General features: G+C 49.9%; 1 protein-coding gene across 3 annotated transcripts in view; it reads right to left on the reverse strand.

The window, feature by feature from the left end:
• Window positions 1–1,642: 1,642 nt before the first annotated feature.
• usp54b (ubiquitin specific peptidase 54b) overlaps window positions 1,643–16,165 on the reverse strand; it is a 29,015-nt gene continuing 14,492 nt past the window's right edge. Inside the window, exons 8-21 of one of the 3 annotated variants that reach the window (XR_011034099.1) lie at window positions 14,956–15,102; window positions 12,307–12,456; window positions 11,563–11,761; window positions 11,209–11,391; window positions 10,749–10,968; window positions 10,272–10,643; window positions 9,947–10,074; window positions 9,704–9,856; window positions 6,440–6,587; window positions 3,702–4,483; window positions 3,246–3,373; window positions 3,036–3,161; window positions 2,677–2,813; window positions 2,147–2,281 (exon numbers count right to left, since the gene is read on the reverse strand). Coding sequence is in view for 1 of the 3 variants with exons in the window: in XM_068306168.1 (XP_068162269.1) it covers window positions 2,195–2,281; window positions 3,036–3,161; window positions 3,246–3,373; window positions 3,702–4,483; window positions 6,440–6,587; window positions 9,704–9,856; window positions 9,947–10,074; window positions 10,272–10,643; window positions 10,749–10,968; window positions 11,209–11,391; window positions 11,563–11,761; window positions 12,307–12,456; window positions 14,956–15,102 (2,823 nt within the window). In the remaining 2 variants the exon portion in view is untranslated. Of the gene's footprint in view, window positions 2,282–2,676; window positions 2,814–3,035; window positions 3,162–3,245; window positions 3,374–3,701; window positions 4,484–6,439; window positions 6,588–9,703; window positions 9,857–9,946; window positions 10,075–10,271; window positions 10,644–10,748; window positions 10,969–11,208; window positions 11,392–11,562; window positions 11,762–12,306; window positions 12,457–14,955; window positions 15,103–16,165 lie in introns of those variants that run through there. The other 2 variants (XM_068306168.1, XR_011034100.1) reach the window with 2 other exon arrangements.

Here is a 16,165-nt window from a genome sequence, read left to right on the forward strand (position 1 = left end):
CATATTTACCCAATAATTACATTCTGTTGATGCTTCAAGCAAGTTTTGTTGCTTCATTTTGTGTGCTTGTTGTGTAATTCTACAAACTATAACATTAATTTATACACAATTTGGAAAGGAGATTAAATGTGCTTATTTTTTTAATTTGGTACATTTTAAAGCTTTTATCAAAAATATGTAGGATTTAAAAACTGAATGACGACACGCGGTTGTCCAGTGGTTACGCCCCCTGTGGGAGTGCATTGGTAATAACTTTATTGCAAAAATACAGGTTCCCTCTTTCCCCGAGCAACACCACCCCAGAACTGACACACATTCGACACACACCCACACACACACAATCAGCCTCCTCTTCCTCCGTCGCTGACCTTCATGTACAAACACACACGTTTACATTCATTCGCTCTCTCCCACTTCCTTTTGCTCTCTTTACACATTCTGTCAGTTAGAACAGTTGTAGATGCAGAACAGCAAAGTTCACCAGTAGCATTAAACATGAGATCTCCTCCTCCTTTTCCTCCTCCTCCTCCTCCTCTTCCTCTCTGTTGGGTGGGTGTGTCCCCTGACTGTCACTGATACAGGATCATGAGGGAAGGTTGATTTGCATAGCGGACTCATGCGCTACAATTGGCTACATTCTCCCACATCCAGAACCCAAAAACAACAAACAAACAAACAAACAAACAAACAAACAAACACTGAACCTAAATGAAAAATGAAACAAAAAATCATGGTAAAGATGCTTTCTGAGTTAAGTGCCAACCTTTGGTTTAGTTACAACAATTAATCAACATCAGGAAACTCTTGAAATTTATATATTGGTCAGTTGTTTTATGAGGATTTTTGTAGTTTTATGTGATATTTGATAGAATAAAGAATATAATAAACGTACTCTACGCATGTCAGAAGGCTCCTCGGTAAAGGGAGGAGAGAATTAAGTCGGCGTGATAACTTCATACAGCTGAGGAATGGTTGACATCTCTGAAGATAGCTCACTGGCTGAAAATATACCTCTAATACATATATATCATATAAAGCATATTCATATCAGACATGTCTCAGGCTGTCTCTGTCCTGGGGGGGGGGGGCAAATAAATAATAATGTGAATCTTTTAAGTTCACCTGAGGCCTTTGAGTGAAACCATCAACATCGAGCAACCTCGCAAAGCGCACTTGTGTCGTCTCTTTTTTCCACAATAAAGCCTAAAAGAAAGGGTTTCCTTACCTATATAACGTCATTTTATCTCACCCTCCCCCCTCTCCCCTGGACGCCCCCCCCCCTCCACTAGAGAAACGAAGCAAACGCGAATAAAAGACGGCGAGAGAGAGAGAGAGAGAGAGAAAGGAAACGCTTTTCTGGTTCAATCTCCCGCGAGAAATGGGAGAGCTGTCGTTGGGTCGGCAAGTGGATTTTTTTTTTGGAGGGGGGGGGGCAGAAACTCCAGCTAGACACTTGTGAAGTGTACTCCACTCCTATTTGAAATGCAGACATGAGGAAGTACCACTTTAAGTTAATCATTAATTATCATCAACATTCCATAAGGTCTTATTAATTAACATACAGGTTTCATACATGAATGTTTCTGTACACGACTTTTAGTTTGAGTTCGTCTCGGGTTGGGGGCGGGGTGGGGGGGTCGGGATGGGCAGGGGCGGGGGGGACGAATCCAAAAACCTAGAGAGAAAAATATGGCTGTCCATTTAAAACAGTTCTGCTACGTGTGCGTCCAACAGGAAATGCCCGTGAAGAAAGAGGAAGAGGTGTGGCTACTTGATAAGAGCCTCCCCCCACGTTGAGGGTCCAGCGGATGTGGGGGGGTGAAGGACGAGTCTGCCGAGTCCTGGAGTCCCAGTCGGACCCAGCTGGTCGATGACCAACCTGACACTAAAGCGGCATGCTGGCCAGGCTGACTGCACCCTCACACCTGGAACTCAGGGTGGGGGGGGTCAAACAACAGTCCCAAGACGTAAGGGAGGTGGGGGTAGTTAGACTGCATAGACAGAATAGTAGGTAAAGGGAGGCGGGGCGAAGCAGGGGTGCTGCAGGCGCTGAGGGAGGTGTGTGCGTTTGTGCGTGCATGTGTTTGCGTGTCGGTTGGGGGGGGGGGGGGGGGCAGTTGGTCCTCATGAGCCGATCCCACGTCCGTGTGGAGGCGATCAGCCGGCGCCGCTGCCCCCGTGTGGAGACGGGATGTTAGTGGAACACAGCAGGACCCGGATCGGAGGGCAGCTTCACCCCCGTCAGACACAGCCAGAACGTCCCGGCGCCGCCCGACAGCTCCTGAGGGGGGGAGGGGGCAAAGGGACAGGTCAGGGGGGGGAGGACAGGTGAACGGTTCATCTTCATGCTAGTGGTAACAGAATCCAGATTTCTGGATCTGATAGCGAGCGAAAGATGAATTCTGGGGGACTCAGATTATATTATCCAGGTTTGGGAAAACCAGGATTTTAATGTCAACTCAGACAAAACCAGGATTCTGTCATCCACGCCTTCATGTAAACCAGTGAGCATCTCATAATACTCTGGAGACCAATCCTGCTTTGGTGCCAGATGAGTAACGTTTGGTTTAAACTTGATTTAAAACCCATCTGGCATTAAGAGTACAGTATTTTACACACTATAAGCCACACTGAACTATAAGGCGCACCGTCACATGACTTCAGCGCCATGTTTACCTGGGAAGCGGTGAAGGGAGGTGGTGATGAGGAGGTGTTGGTGATGAAGGTGATGGAGGAGATGATGGTGGAATAGCAACAGGGACTCAGAGGAGAGGGAGTAAGCAGGGAGAGGCACTGACATCAGCCTGCTTCACCTTAGAGAGAGAGACAGGAGGAAGAGAAGGAAGACGGGTGGAGAGAGAGAGAGAACGACAGATTGGAAGTCAGAAAAGAGGACAAAGGAATAAACAAGACAAACAGAAGGAGGGGTTGGGGAAGAAGAAGCAATGCGTCAAGTGTCATGGCGGGACATCAGGCAGACGCAGTTCAACCTCACGGCCACACGGGGGCAGCAGAGCACAGGCAGCAACACTCACAAAGCTGCGGGTGGCGGTCAGGCGGCTGCGGCGCGGCGCCACCACGGTGCCGCTCAGGCTGCGTCCGATTCGCCGCAAGTTTTGATCAGGCTCCACCCCAAAACGCAGATCCTTCAATGTGACTGGCTGCAGGACGAAAAAGGAGATGATGATGTCAGAGGAGGCGGGGCCTGCAGGTGGAGGGATGGGCCGGCGTGGAGATGACGTTACCTTGTTGAGGTAGGTGGGGCTGCCGGTGCAGTCTGCCCCATACACGCTCCTCTCCATGTCTGCGTTGGGGGTCCTGGAGCGGACCTGCCCCCCCACCCTGGAGATAAGTCGTTCTGACGGGCTGCAACCTGGAGCACACAAAAAGGTTGAGTCAGCATTCTCCATGACGACAGAAAGGAAAGGAAAACAGTCCCTGATGACTAAAAAAATATAAATAACCAACAAAAACAAACAGGAAGTAAAGAACCCCCCCGGTAGAGCCCCCCCCTTGGCCTGATAGGGAATAATTAATTTATAAAGATGCAAAGTTGGTCGCTCCTTCTGTAATAAAATATCCAGAGGCGGAATTCGTGTGTGTGTGTGTGTGTGTGTGTGTGTGTGTGTGTGTGTGTGTGTGTGTGTGTGTGTGTGTGTGTGTGTGTGTGTGTGTGTGTGTGTGTTCGTGTGCACGTGTACCTGTCTTTCCAGCCAGCAGACTGGCTCGGTAAAGGGTGTCGAGCTCGGACAGCTCAGCCTCTTCCCGGCTACAGCAGGGATCGCTGTGTTGCCCCGGGGCATGCTGGGAGCTGTAGTGCCCTGGAGAAGATTGGCAACTGTCAGTGTAGCGCTGGCCGGACGCCTGTGGCCTGATGGAGATGCAGCGGTCCGGCGGGGTGTCGTACGGCGTCACCACGGCGTCGGGGCGGTCCAGACTCCAGGAGGACCAATGGCGGGTGCCGCCGTCGGAGGGGGCGGCGGCTTGGGCGGGGGCGGACCTCGGCCACCCGACGGGGGGGTGGGGCTGAGGTGGCTGCCACAGAGGGGTGACAGGTTTCCTTTGCTCAGAGGCTTCTAGAGGGGGAGACGGGGGAGGAGCGGAGGTCGGAGGGGGAGTGTGTGTGTGCGTGGAGTGTGTGGGGTGTGTATCCCAGAGACGCAGAGGAAGCGAGGGCAGAGAGATGGCGAGGTGCTTCCCCAAGGGTCTGACGCTCACCCCCCCAGCCTGCAGCAACTCACACAGCCTCACCCCCGACCCCTCCCTTCCATCCTCACCCGCTTCCTCCTCCTCCCCTCGGCTGCAGGGGGCACAGGGGTGAGGGATGCTGAGGGTGAGAGCGGGTCGAGGGGGGGCGGGCCGATAGGGCGGAGGAGGAGGGGGCGGGTCTGGGCCTAGAGCAGCGTCCTGGTTGGGCGTGGCCTGCTCCTCTTCCTCTTCCTGATTGGGCGTCAGCAGTACTTGGACCGGGCCAGGCTGTTCACTGGAGGACAAAAGAGGGGGGGGGGGAGTCAGGGGGAGGGAAAGAGACGCAGCTCTGACGTCAGGTGAGCTGCTGCATTGTGGGAAGGTCACGACAGCGCACGAGGATACACGAGCACACACACACACACACACACGCGCGTGTCCAGGCAGTCTCACCATGATACAGCCGTGTGCAAAGCGCCGTGTGTGTGTGTGTGTGTGTGTGTGTGTGTGGGATCGGAGAGCCATGCAGAGCCGCCACACTCAGACACACTCCCACACACACTCCCACACACACTCCCACACACACTCACACACACACACCTGCAGTCTACAGGAAGTCAGCCTCAGCGGGCCGCTATATTACTTTATTGATTTACATGCATTGATATGAGGTGTGTGTGTGATATATGTTGAACATTAGCAGCTTCTCTCTGCGCAGACGTCACACACACACACACACACACACACACACACACTCCATCACCGCTGCGGCGTGTGAGTGTATGTGTGCATCCGCTAAACTAGTGTATGTGATCGCAAGTCTGTAAATTTCACGTGTCTATTTTTAAAGCGGGCGCGCACGCGGAACCCGTTTATGTCTACGTGAGCGCTCCCCCCTCGCCCCCCATCCCCCATATTAACTCTCCCCATCTCTTTTCAGCCTTAGTAATTACCCAGCAGGCTTTGCAGCAGCGAGCTATAAATCAGACGCTCGTGTTGATCAATAGAGGAGAGGAGGAAGGTAATAAAAGAGGCACCGAGCTCTACCTCCTCCTCTTCATCTCGCTCGTCGCCGTTTGGACCTAAATTTTTTCTTAAGAAATTTCTGCTCCCAATTTAAATTTCGCTGCGAAGGCGAGACGACTAAACCAACGCCGGCATGAATAAGTTAGCACACGTTGTAATTATCATAAATTAGGCCGGTTTTGTAGCTCAAGATGCTTCAGAGCGTTTTTAAAGATTCATCCTCCTCTGAACACATCGGGGCCGGGATGGAGAACATATTTCCAATTTTCCTACTCTGTGTCGGCCTGAGGGTGTTTTTACTTACATTAATACTTTTAATTCGATTTTATCAACCGCTCTGCTGTCGTCTTTTTTTTTCTTTTTTTTTTACTAATCGCTTAAATGTCAAAAAAGACGTCACAAGTTCCTGAAAACCCAAAATACTTTCTGAGCCTAAAATTAGCAGGACGCCCATTAAAAAGTTCTGGAAATTTCTAGTTGTTATGGTTTAAGTGGACTGAATGTGAAAAGTGATGTTTCTCTGATCCTCGACCAGCTGTACCGTCGTCTCAAATAAGAAAAAGAATTTCTCTCTGCAGTCCTTGAGCAGAAACTTTTCTGCTGACGCTCGCGTTCCGCCTCCTAACGCATCAGGAGGAGACTGACTGACTTCCTGTGACACACACACACACACACACACACACACACACACACACACACACACACACACACACACACACACACACACACACACACACAGCAGCAAAGAAACAAACGCACAAATAACACAAGTGACACAAAACAAACAGGAATCACAGGACGGGGAAAAAAGCAGCGACGGGGCCGCAGCTTCACGGGTCACGGGGGGACAGATCGGCGGCGCACAGAGCGGAGTGTAGCCTTGGCAGCACGACAACAATGAGGGGAAGCAGTGAAGCGCAGACGGGTGGAGAAACGTTCCGTCTCTCTCTTTTTATTCTCATCAGCGACACAGAGCCCAGCAAAGCACGCCGTTTTACCGCACTGCAACAAACACACACACACACACACACACACACACACACACACACGGGGTGTGAGGCGTACAGCCGCAGACACACACATGAGGTTGTTGAGATGTGTTGAAGCCCCTTCCCCAACCACATAAACCAGGTGAGAGGAGGATGGGGGGGTCTGTGGTGGGTTTCAGACATGGCAACGCTGTGGAGACTTACGACATAAAGAGGGGGGGGGCAGTGGTTGGTACCTGCGGGGCCCCTGTGGGCGGGCGCTTCCTGTCTCCCGTTCCGTTTCCTGTTCCTGCCTGCGTTTGATTGGGCCCCCAGTGCTCCTCATGCACGCAGCTACAGCCAATCCGCTATGAGCGTTAGCCTCATGCAGGGGTCTGAGCACAGCTGAGGACGTTAACAACAGAGGGGGGGGGGTCAGAAGAGAGAGAAGACGGAGAGACGTAACGCCAGGAGGGGACAGGACGTACGACAGGAGGGAGGAACAGAGCAGAAGGACGTGGTTATGAGACGGCCGACATGCATTACCATCCGGCTCATGTTGGAAAGTACGAGAATATAAAAATATAATGTCTTTAAGGGGAGAATTAAAACGATTAAATCAAGTTAAACTGAGTCAAACACATCTTAATATTAATTATCGATGCTGTTTTAGGTTTAATTCCAGAGAGGATATCAGCTGCTCGTATTTTTGATCTAACCGCTCCGACAACCACAAGGTGGTGAAACTTCATCGTCATGATGAACCAATCAGAAGCAGAAGAGGGTGGGATTTGGTAGATTCCTAAATTCACTTCCTGGATCGTGCTAACAAACACACAATATGACTCCGTTTGCGTGTGTGGGAATGACAGGATAATTTAACATTATTCTGTAAGTCCGACCTCTGCCCGCAGTGGCCGCTGTTATCTCTTTACATACGTGAGTTATACGTATTAATTCCTAAAATTGTCCGTTTCTAATTTTTTTCTTGATATTTGGGGTCTCTTTTTTTAAACGACCTAGTTTTGACCCTGTGAACTTTGACTTTGTAGTCAAACTAAAGTTTATCATTATTATTTTACATTACCGCACGGTTATAATAAAATCTGAAGAAAACATTGCAACAAAAGGATTTCACAGTATCTCTTCCCACTTTGCGACTCTACCGTCATCAATACTGGATGCTAACCTGTTAGTCAAAAAGTTTAAGACTGATAAATGTGGAGTAAAGAGGAGGCTACGTTCATGAAGCCACAGACGGAGGAAGAAAGATTTGGTCTCGGGGAAAACTTCCTGCAGCCGTCGCCTTGTGAACACACCCTGAATTAATGGTTAGTGATTAAAAAAAAAATATGCAGAGGAGCAACAAAAGAGCAGCCATCGTCCATCCTGGCTTTTTACGGACTATGATTGATGGAGATGGAATAAAGGAGTCTTTGTTGTTGCCGTTGGCTGTAACGTCCTCTAAACACCGCGGCAGGTTGTTCGCAGCTCGCCTGAAACCATCGATAGGGATGTGGGAAATTCTGTTACGTAATCGCACCGATAGTGATGCCATCTGTTCGTTGGCAAGGCATCCTTTAACTTCATCAAGGTTGAGTGTACTCACAGGGTGTGTGTGTGTGTGGGGGTGTGTGTGTCAGGTACATGAGGGTGGACACACTGGAGCACACGCAGGAGGACAAACAGGACGCAACGTAATAATCCCTGATTTAGATTTAGTTAGCTGGAGGGGAAAACCTACACACACACACACACACACACCAGCAGCTCATATGAGTCACACACACACACACACACACGCACACACACACAGAAAAATATAATCTGAAAACACATGGACACACAATTATAGTCTCAAATCAAGTCTGAAATTCGCATATCAGATTTAAATAATCATGAACTTGACTTTTAAATTCGACTCATTTCACTGGAGTTTAGTTTTATCACCTCCTGCTTTATTTAGTGGCAGCTTCCTGTCGCCGTTCTACTTCCTGTCTGTTTATTAGTCTTTCATGGATTTGCTTCATCCCATTTCTGCACCTTTTCATCCCGCTTTTCTCGCTCTGTTGTACCTAGAGAACGTCACAAAAAAAGCTGCACTTGTACATAAAGTACGTAAAGTAAGCTGTATTTATCAGAACTCCATCCAAACTGTGCAGAACCCTAAAGCCCGACAACGCCACAACCGACGGGGCTTTTACCTCAAAGTGACGTCTTTTATTTTTTAAATGCAAGACAGTTTCCTGTCTTTCTTATTCTTTCCTATCAAATAAAACCAAAAAGGCTCCAAATGACAAGAACTTGAGAGCTAAACGTGCAGCCGTCCGTCAGGTGAAAAGATGGAACACAGGACTTCTGTGCAAACAGCAAAATATCTGAGCGCTTACAGCCGGGGCGATCAATACGTCGATGGCGAATCGACCGGTATGACTGCAAAGGAGGCGCTATTAACAGTTCTGTCCATGAAAGAAAAGACGCCAGGAGAGGACATAGTCCTGCCGTTCAAAAAAACTTCAGCGAGGCCTCCTGGATTACCGCTGTGTAATCCATCAACAAGCGTTGAAACGATCAACATGAAGGAGATCATGGATGAGGCAACGAAGATCAACCGTTCTGTTCGCGCCAGATCTCTGCAAAGATGGCTATTCTATGAACATCTGAAAGAAGAAAATGTGTCTGAAGTCGTATCGTCAAACATGGATGCAAAACCACACACACAGACACACACACACGCTATCTTTTTATGCTAAGAAACACACACACTGTGAACTCCTCAGAGCTGTCAGGATGTCCGACCTCTCACATCGGAATGGGATTGGAAACACCCTGAGAGTGGCCTGACTGGGATTCAGGTACACTAACACACACACCACACACACACACCACACACACACACACACACACACACATTCCATTATTATATCATACGAGTCGTGGTGACTCTCACCGAACTAACAGAGGAAGTGAAACCTGGCGTTGGAGGCAGACAGATGGAGAGAGAGGCCAACAGATGGGAATGAGGACAGAGAGGAGGTCAGACAGGAACACGTCACCACGACGACTGAGCTACACAACAGGTGATGTCATGACCTTAAACGGCAAAGGGCAACATTTGAATTTAAAAATACAGGCAGAAATGACGCACGGCATCAAAACAGCCCCACATTCCTGCAACTTCAACGCCCGTGTTCTGGTTTGTCCGTGAAATTTCAAATTTTTAAGGTGGATTTAAAACATAAACACTTGCCGTGTGCAGATGTAAATGCAGTTTGACCTTTTAACACGGACAAATTAAAAAAAAAAAAGCATTTTCTCACTGATTCAGACATCTCTCCATGTCTACCACTACTGTGCATGAGGAAAACGACTTCCTTCACCCATAAATTCAAAGAAAATGTTAATTTCTCAAGTGAAAATCTAAAAATGAAACCCAAACTATTGATTTTGATGTTTGTTTCTGGTCTCCTATGACCCTCCTGCCCCCTCCCTGCAAGTTTTACCCTCCTTTCACTCCATACCCTGGTGTTGCAGCTGGTCCAGGTCCATGAACTTGCTAGGCTTGGGGTTGAATCCCATGGCCGCCTCCCGCTCCGCCTCCCTCCTCTTCAGCTGCTCCTGCTGGCGGGCTCTCCTCGCCACCTCCTCCTGCAGCTCGTCCAGCTCGCTCCGCCCTGAGCCCCAACGCACCGACCAATCAAATCAAACGTGATCTGAAAACCGTTTTATACAGATTGCAAGAAATAAACGTACACGTTACACACCTGCGTTGGTGCCTCCGCCCCAGCTGGGGGAGGGCAGCTCTTGCAAGATGGCGCCGCTGCTTTTGGACTTGGGCACCGAGCGCCAGGAAGGTCCTGACATCAGCACCCGCTTCTGTTGGCCCACCTCCCTGGAGGAGGGACGGGAGAACAGACAGGAAGGGGAAACTGCTGAGCTGCTCATGCGTCTCCAGACCATCCATTTATTTGTGGGACAATTTGTCATCATTATCGTCACATTTGCGTTTGGCGCTGGAGTGAAATTGAGCTGAGAAAACAAATGACGGCGTGACGACAGGCGATGGGGGCAGATGGGGGGTGTCCCTACCTGTCGGGACTGCTGCTGTTCCTCTCGCTGCTCTCGTACCCGCTTTCCATCCTCTGGATCAGACGCGGCTGGTGCTCCACCCCTCTGAGAGGCGGAGGGACGGGGGGACCCATCGTCCGCCCGCCACCCGGGGAGCTGGGCCGCCCGATTGGCCCGGGCACCGCCTCTGACGCCCCTTCGTCCCTCCCTTCCGCCTCCTGCAGGCTCGGCTGTGCGGGCGGGGCAGGTCTCGCCGGGGGCTCTAGAGGGGGCAGGGGACCGGGCAGGGTGCTGTAGCCCAGAGGGGAGCCTCGGGGGCGGGTGAAGATGCTGTCGATGTTCAGGGCCTCCCTCCTGGGCCTCCAGGTCGGCCTGTAGCGCCCTCCAGAGGAACTACGGGGCAAAACACAGGAAAATTCTTCAGAATAAAAAATGCATCTTTGTGGATTAGGATGGATCCCGTCTAATCCAGCAAACCCGGATCGGTGGTTCCGCTACCTGGACTTGCTCTCACTGCTCGTGCTTTCATCCTCCCAGTGGGGGCCCCCGACTCTACCCTCACAGCCCCCGACCCCTGATGAAGAAGAGGAGGACAGGGGGCGAGAGGAGGACGAGGAGGAGGTGAGCGGCCGGCGGGACGAGAGGAGGAAGACGGCCGTCTCTTTGTACTCCGGCAGGGGGGGCGAGGGAGGCCGGGGAGGACCCTCCACTGCAGACTCTGGATGTGGGAGAAAGAAAAAGAAAAAAGCCAATAACACTTCTACCCCATCCCACAGGGAGCAATTAAACAGGAAGCACTGGAAGTAAAAAATTGAGAATAAACGAGACCTGAAGAGTCTGCAGGATCCTGGAAACTAATTACACGAGTACTCCAGTTTAGTACTTCCTGTTACTGCAGTGAGTTGTGCATCCTGTCAAAGTACGGTAACTTCCCACGTGGTCACGAATGCAGCATTACCTCCCCCGTCAGAGCCGTGAGGAGGCGCGCCGATGTCGTAGTTGCACACCACCGTGGTCTGGGACTCGCTGGAGAGGTGGCTGCCGGTGGATTGGTGGAGGGAGCGGCTGCGGGAGGCGCGGTGACTCGAGCTGTCCGTGGAGGAGTCGGTGCGGGTGTCGCTGGAGATAGACGGCTCCCGACCTGAGAGAGAGGGAGGGAGAGAAAGCCCGACTTGACTTAATCCAGCTTCTTCGTCAGTTTACAGTTCTGGTTTTGCAGCATTACAGGGTTGAAGGTCAGAGCTGTAACGCCGTGACCTTGCCCCCCTCCTATCCCAGCCCCCCCAAAAACATCTGATCTGTGTCACGTTACCGGAGTCTTCGCTGTCGTAGCCGGCCTTGCTGCTGCTGCTGCAGTGCTGGAGCTCCAGCTGCGGGTTGGAGCTGCTACAGGGGTTGGGGCTATCCTGCAGTATCACTGGCGTCCCCCGGGGGTCAGCGTAGAGCAGCAGCAGGGGCTGGTAGTGGCCTTTGATACAGCGGGACACCACGTCCTTCCACTTGGGGCCGATCTGCAAGGCGCAGCGGGGGCAACACATGCGTAAAACACACACATAACTCCCAACACAAACACACACACTCACAAAGGAAGTGTATCCATGCTGAGATCTTATGCATACTCCTCTAAACGCAGAAGGTCAAACATGCATCCTGCAGCTGCGACTCCTCACTGATGCTATATTCTACACTCTTCCCATCAGCTCAGCCATCTAACATGATTTACGGCGTGCAACCTGACTACCAAGGACGAGAGGATTCACTTTGTGTCACACTTTTTTCTCGCAACAAACCCAGTTTCCTCCGGCTCATCCATCTTCAGATTCATCTCCTTTCCCCCCCCCCAGCATTAAAAAGAAACGCAAGTCACACAAGAATCAGGAAGGTTTTCCAAAATAAGAGCAGGAACGAAGCTGCGCTCGCACTAACAGCCCTACTTTTTTTTTTTTTTGCTGTTTCCTGCACTCAGCAGGGGATGCAGCAGATGCCGTTACCACACCTCCACATCCTCATGTCGCAACATGCATACCCCCCCCCCCCAAAAAAAAACGCGTCTCACCTCTTTGACGTGGGCGTCGTCAAAGTACATCCACTTGCGTATCTTGGTCTGGAAGAAAAAGGTGGAGTAGTGCTTGCCGTAGTAGCACACCATGCCCACCAAGTAGAGCTCCGCCTGGCGAGCCCTCTCCTCTGTCACACGGTAGAACAACTACAGAGAGAGAGAGAGAGGATGGAGGGAGGGGGAGGAGACAGGAGGGTGAGAGAGGGAGGGATGCAGGGGGGAGAGGTGTGCAGTGGGGAAGGGGAGGGTGGAGATACAGGAGTTGTGAATACAAGCACTTTTTGATTAAGTAGAATCTCTGCAGCCAATCCTCACATGCTACCGTTTCCTCTTCTTCCTGTGCTGCTACACACACACACACACACACACACACACACACACACACACCGGACAGCAACGCATTCGCTCAAGGTTTCATGCAGGAATTATGCAAAAACAATCCCATAAACGTCCCACTAAGGTCGGCAGCTGCACGTGTTCCAAACACGGATAAATGTGAGAACGGCCTCCCGAGTCGAGTCGATAAAATGTCCCGTCACAAGTTTCACAACCTGAAATCGCTTCAAACCGAATGACAAGAACATCATTTTTGCTCAATAAAGGACTATGACATAAGCAACTTATCTATTGATCGCAGTGGACTAATTGTTTTCACATAAATCAATTCATCCATGGGGAAAAGGAACAGAAGAGATGCAGGAGGAAGAGGAGGAAGAGGAAGAGGAGGGAGTCTGATTTCTAGCGACTAAACAGAAACAGAAAAACGCGTTGCATTCGGGTTGTGATTCATATCTGATGCCGGGCTTCATTTCGCGGCGGCGGGATAAACCCGGCAAGACGGTAGCGAGGCGGAGACGGGAGACGGAGAAGAGAAGAAGAATTTGACTCACTGTAACACAGTCATGCTCTCTAATCCATTATTCACAGACACGGCTTGAGAATGAGGCCGGCGACATTACAGCGGCATTAAAATGCATCAACATGACTCAGTCATGACACAGAGGATCACAGGCCGCATGTGTGTGTGTGTGTGTGTGTGTGTGTGTGTGTGTGTGTGTGTGTGTGTGTGTGTGAGTAATGTAGGTTGTGTTCCAGTGTTTGATGGAATGGGTTCGGTTTATTGTGCCTCTGACCCCCAGGTTAAAGGTGTAATAAAGAGCTAAACAGTGAATATAATATAAGGCCTGGTGAATATAGATGATGGTGACGATGATGATGATGATGCAGCTCACATCATCCCAAAGTGTGAGTAGAGGTTTAATCTTTAATTTTTAGAGCTGAAACATGAACTAATTTCCAGAAAAATTAAATTTTTGAAAAAAAAAAAAAGATCTTAATAGAAACCTTTTTTTCAAATTTGTTAAAAAAGTTTCTAACACGGACTTTAATTTGTATAATCTTTGATAAATCTAGAATTTTTTTCACATGCACAATACAGATGCATGTGTCTGATTGAAGACATCAGGTTTAAAGTAGAATCAGACTTTTGATGTAGAATTCTCAAAATCCAATTCCACGCTGGAGTAGAACTCCCACCAGGTGTGGAAAGGTATTCGTCACACCCAACCAATCAGAAGCCGAGGTGGGCGGGTCAAGGTATTTTTTGGAAAATTGCTTACAAACTCCGATATCAGTGGTGTCAAACTCATTTTCACCGAGGGCCACATCAGCATAATGTCTGTCGTCGAAGGGCCAGATGTAACTAATAAATGTAACGTAATAAGTGTATTGTAACAAAAATGTAACTACGTACTCCTTAATGATAAACAACTGCTAATTTATTACTTATTCAAGTTACAAATATTTCAGATACATAGAAGTAAAACATGTTTGTTTGTTTCTCTGTTCTAACATAAATCCTTTTAATTTGTCAGGTTATTAAACCCACAGAACTCCGTCAATCAAGGATCAAACTATCAATCAATAAAGAAAAATAACATCAAACACAAGTTAGGACGTTAACTTTGTTCAAAATTTTTTGTCAAAGTTAAACTGGGCTGAATTACTGCGTTGTGGGAAATGTAGTTTTTGCTCAAAGAACAGTTTTGACCTATTTATTTTTAGACACTCTGACCTTTTATGCTCTCAAGGGCCACATAAAATGATGTGGAGGGCCACATTTGGCCCCCCGGCCTTGAGTTTGACACATGTGCCTTGAACAATCAATCTGGAGGATCACGGTGGTTAGTTTAACTGCAGGTTTTGAGCACCAATCAGGTCAGCATCCTGAGAGCGTTTTAAACAATCTAGTTAGTCGTCCCCCCCGCCCCCCCCTCCGAGTCCGTTCAGACTAATAAACCTAATTAATGTAGAAACAGAAGATATTAAACGACTGGAACGGCGCTCAGAGGAGCTCAGGAACAACACAATCAGCACATTCTCTCACGCCGACTCCCCAAATGGAGACCCAATCTTTTCATCAGGCGCCATCGTTCACTGACAGATTAATGAAACCCAATCCTGGACCCGCCCCCTTTTATCTGGACCCGCCCCCTTTCTCCACATCCCAAAGCTGAGTTCCCCAGAAATCTATTCAGTGGCTGGTGAAAACACAACCTGCTCTCTCTCTCACACACACACACACACACACACACACACACACACACACACACACGTGTTGGTGTGATGAGTGGGCGTCGCCCTTACGTCTCCCAGACGCAGGCAGGTCCCCAGGCTGTGGATGACGTCCTCCGCCAGGTCGGAGTGGTCCGAGTCCCACACCAGGCCGATGGACACGATCTCCGGCGAGTTCATCAGCACCCGGCGGATCCGCAACACCTCCCCGCAGTTACTCTGAATGACAATGGGGGGGGGGGGGAGACAGGCGTGAACGACGCAGGATCCACCCCACGGGTGCGTTTGCTTGAAGACAGACAGTCGCCCCGGTTGGTTTCACGTGTTCACGCCTAAAAGTCCAAAAATATCACCGCAGCATGGAGTTTAGGGAGAAAATAATGAACGTTTTTTTGAGGTACGTGCCAGAAACCCTCATCTGAGATCAATCTAACGCTCACATCCAACTAGTAACCATGGCAACAGAAAGAACACAAAGGAGAAAAGGCCTCTGAATAGCTAAACGCAGCACTTCAGTGCTGTTTAACGCTTTTTTAGCGTCGAGATCTGGAAGCCAATGGTGACAGACGGAAGGATGGATGTGATGGACGGAGCCCGTCCTCACCCCGTACAGGGTGTGTGTGTGTGTGTGTGTGTGTATGTGTGTGTGTGTGTGATCAAACTGGTTTATTAATCCAGCGTTAGGAGGCACTGTGGCTTCTAAAACCAGACCCGCGTGTGGATGAAGAGGAAGACGTGTTGTGTTTGTCCCGTGGGCCTTCTGTTGACTCCAGAACCCAGTGTTCTGAGTCATTTCTTTGAGTCATGACCCACCACAGAGCTGACACACACACACACACACACACACACGCACACACACACACACACACACACTTGCATGCAAACGCTGGCAAAGACGACTCGGAAACAGCCCGAGAACACCCCGGCAACCAGACGCTTAGCCAAACACACCTCGCGCGCGCACGCACACACACACACACACACACACACACACACACACACACACAGTTCTCTTTGTGGGCGGCGGGCCGTCTCGCGCTGGCACCGGCCACGACAGGAAGGGATTCTGCCAGGATCTGCTCCTCGGTTCTCAGAAAAGGGACGCGAACGCGAGGCGGGGAGCCGCCGCCGGGGCTAGACGCGGCCTATCGGCTCGCTCGGGATTGGAGGCGGAGCCCCGGGTCGCTTCCTTCTCCACTGTTCATCAACTGATTGTGCAGAACTTTACGAGAGAAATGTTTGAATTTCACGTGCAAAAAGGTTTCTTTTTCTCGCCGGCGGA

Source organism: Antennarius striatus, chromosome 21, assembly GCF_040054535.1.
Source record: "Antennarius striatus isolate MH-2024 chromosome 21, ASM4005453v1, whole genome shotgun sequence".
NCBI lineage: Eukaryota > Metazoa > Chordata > Actinopteri > Lophiiformes > Antennariidae > Antennarius > Antennarius striatus.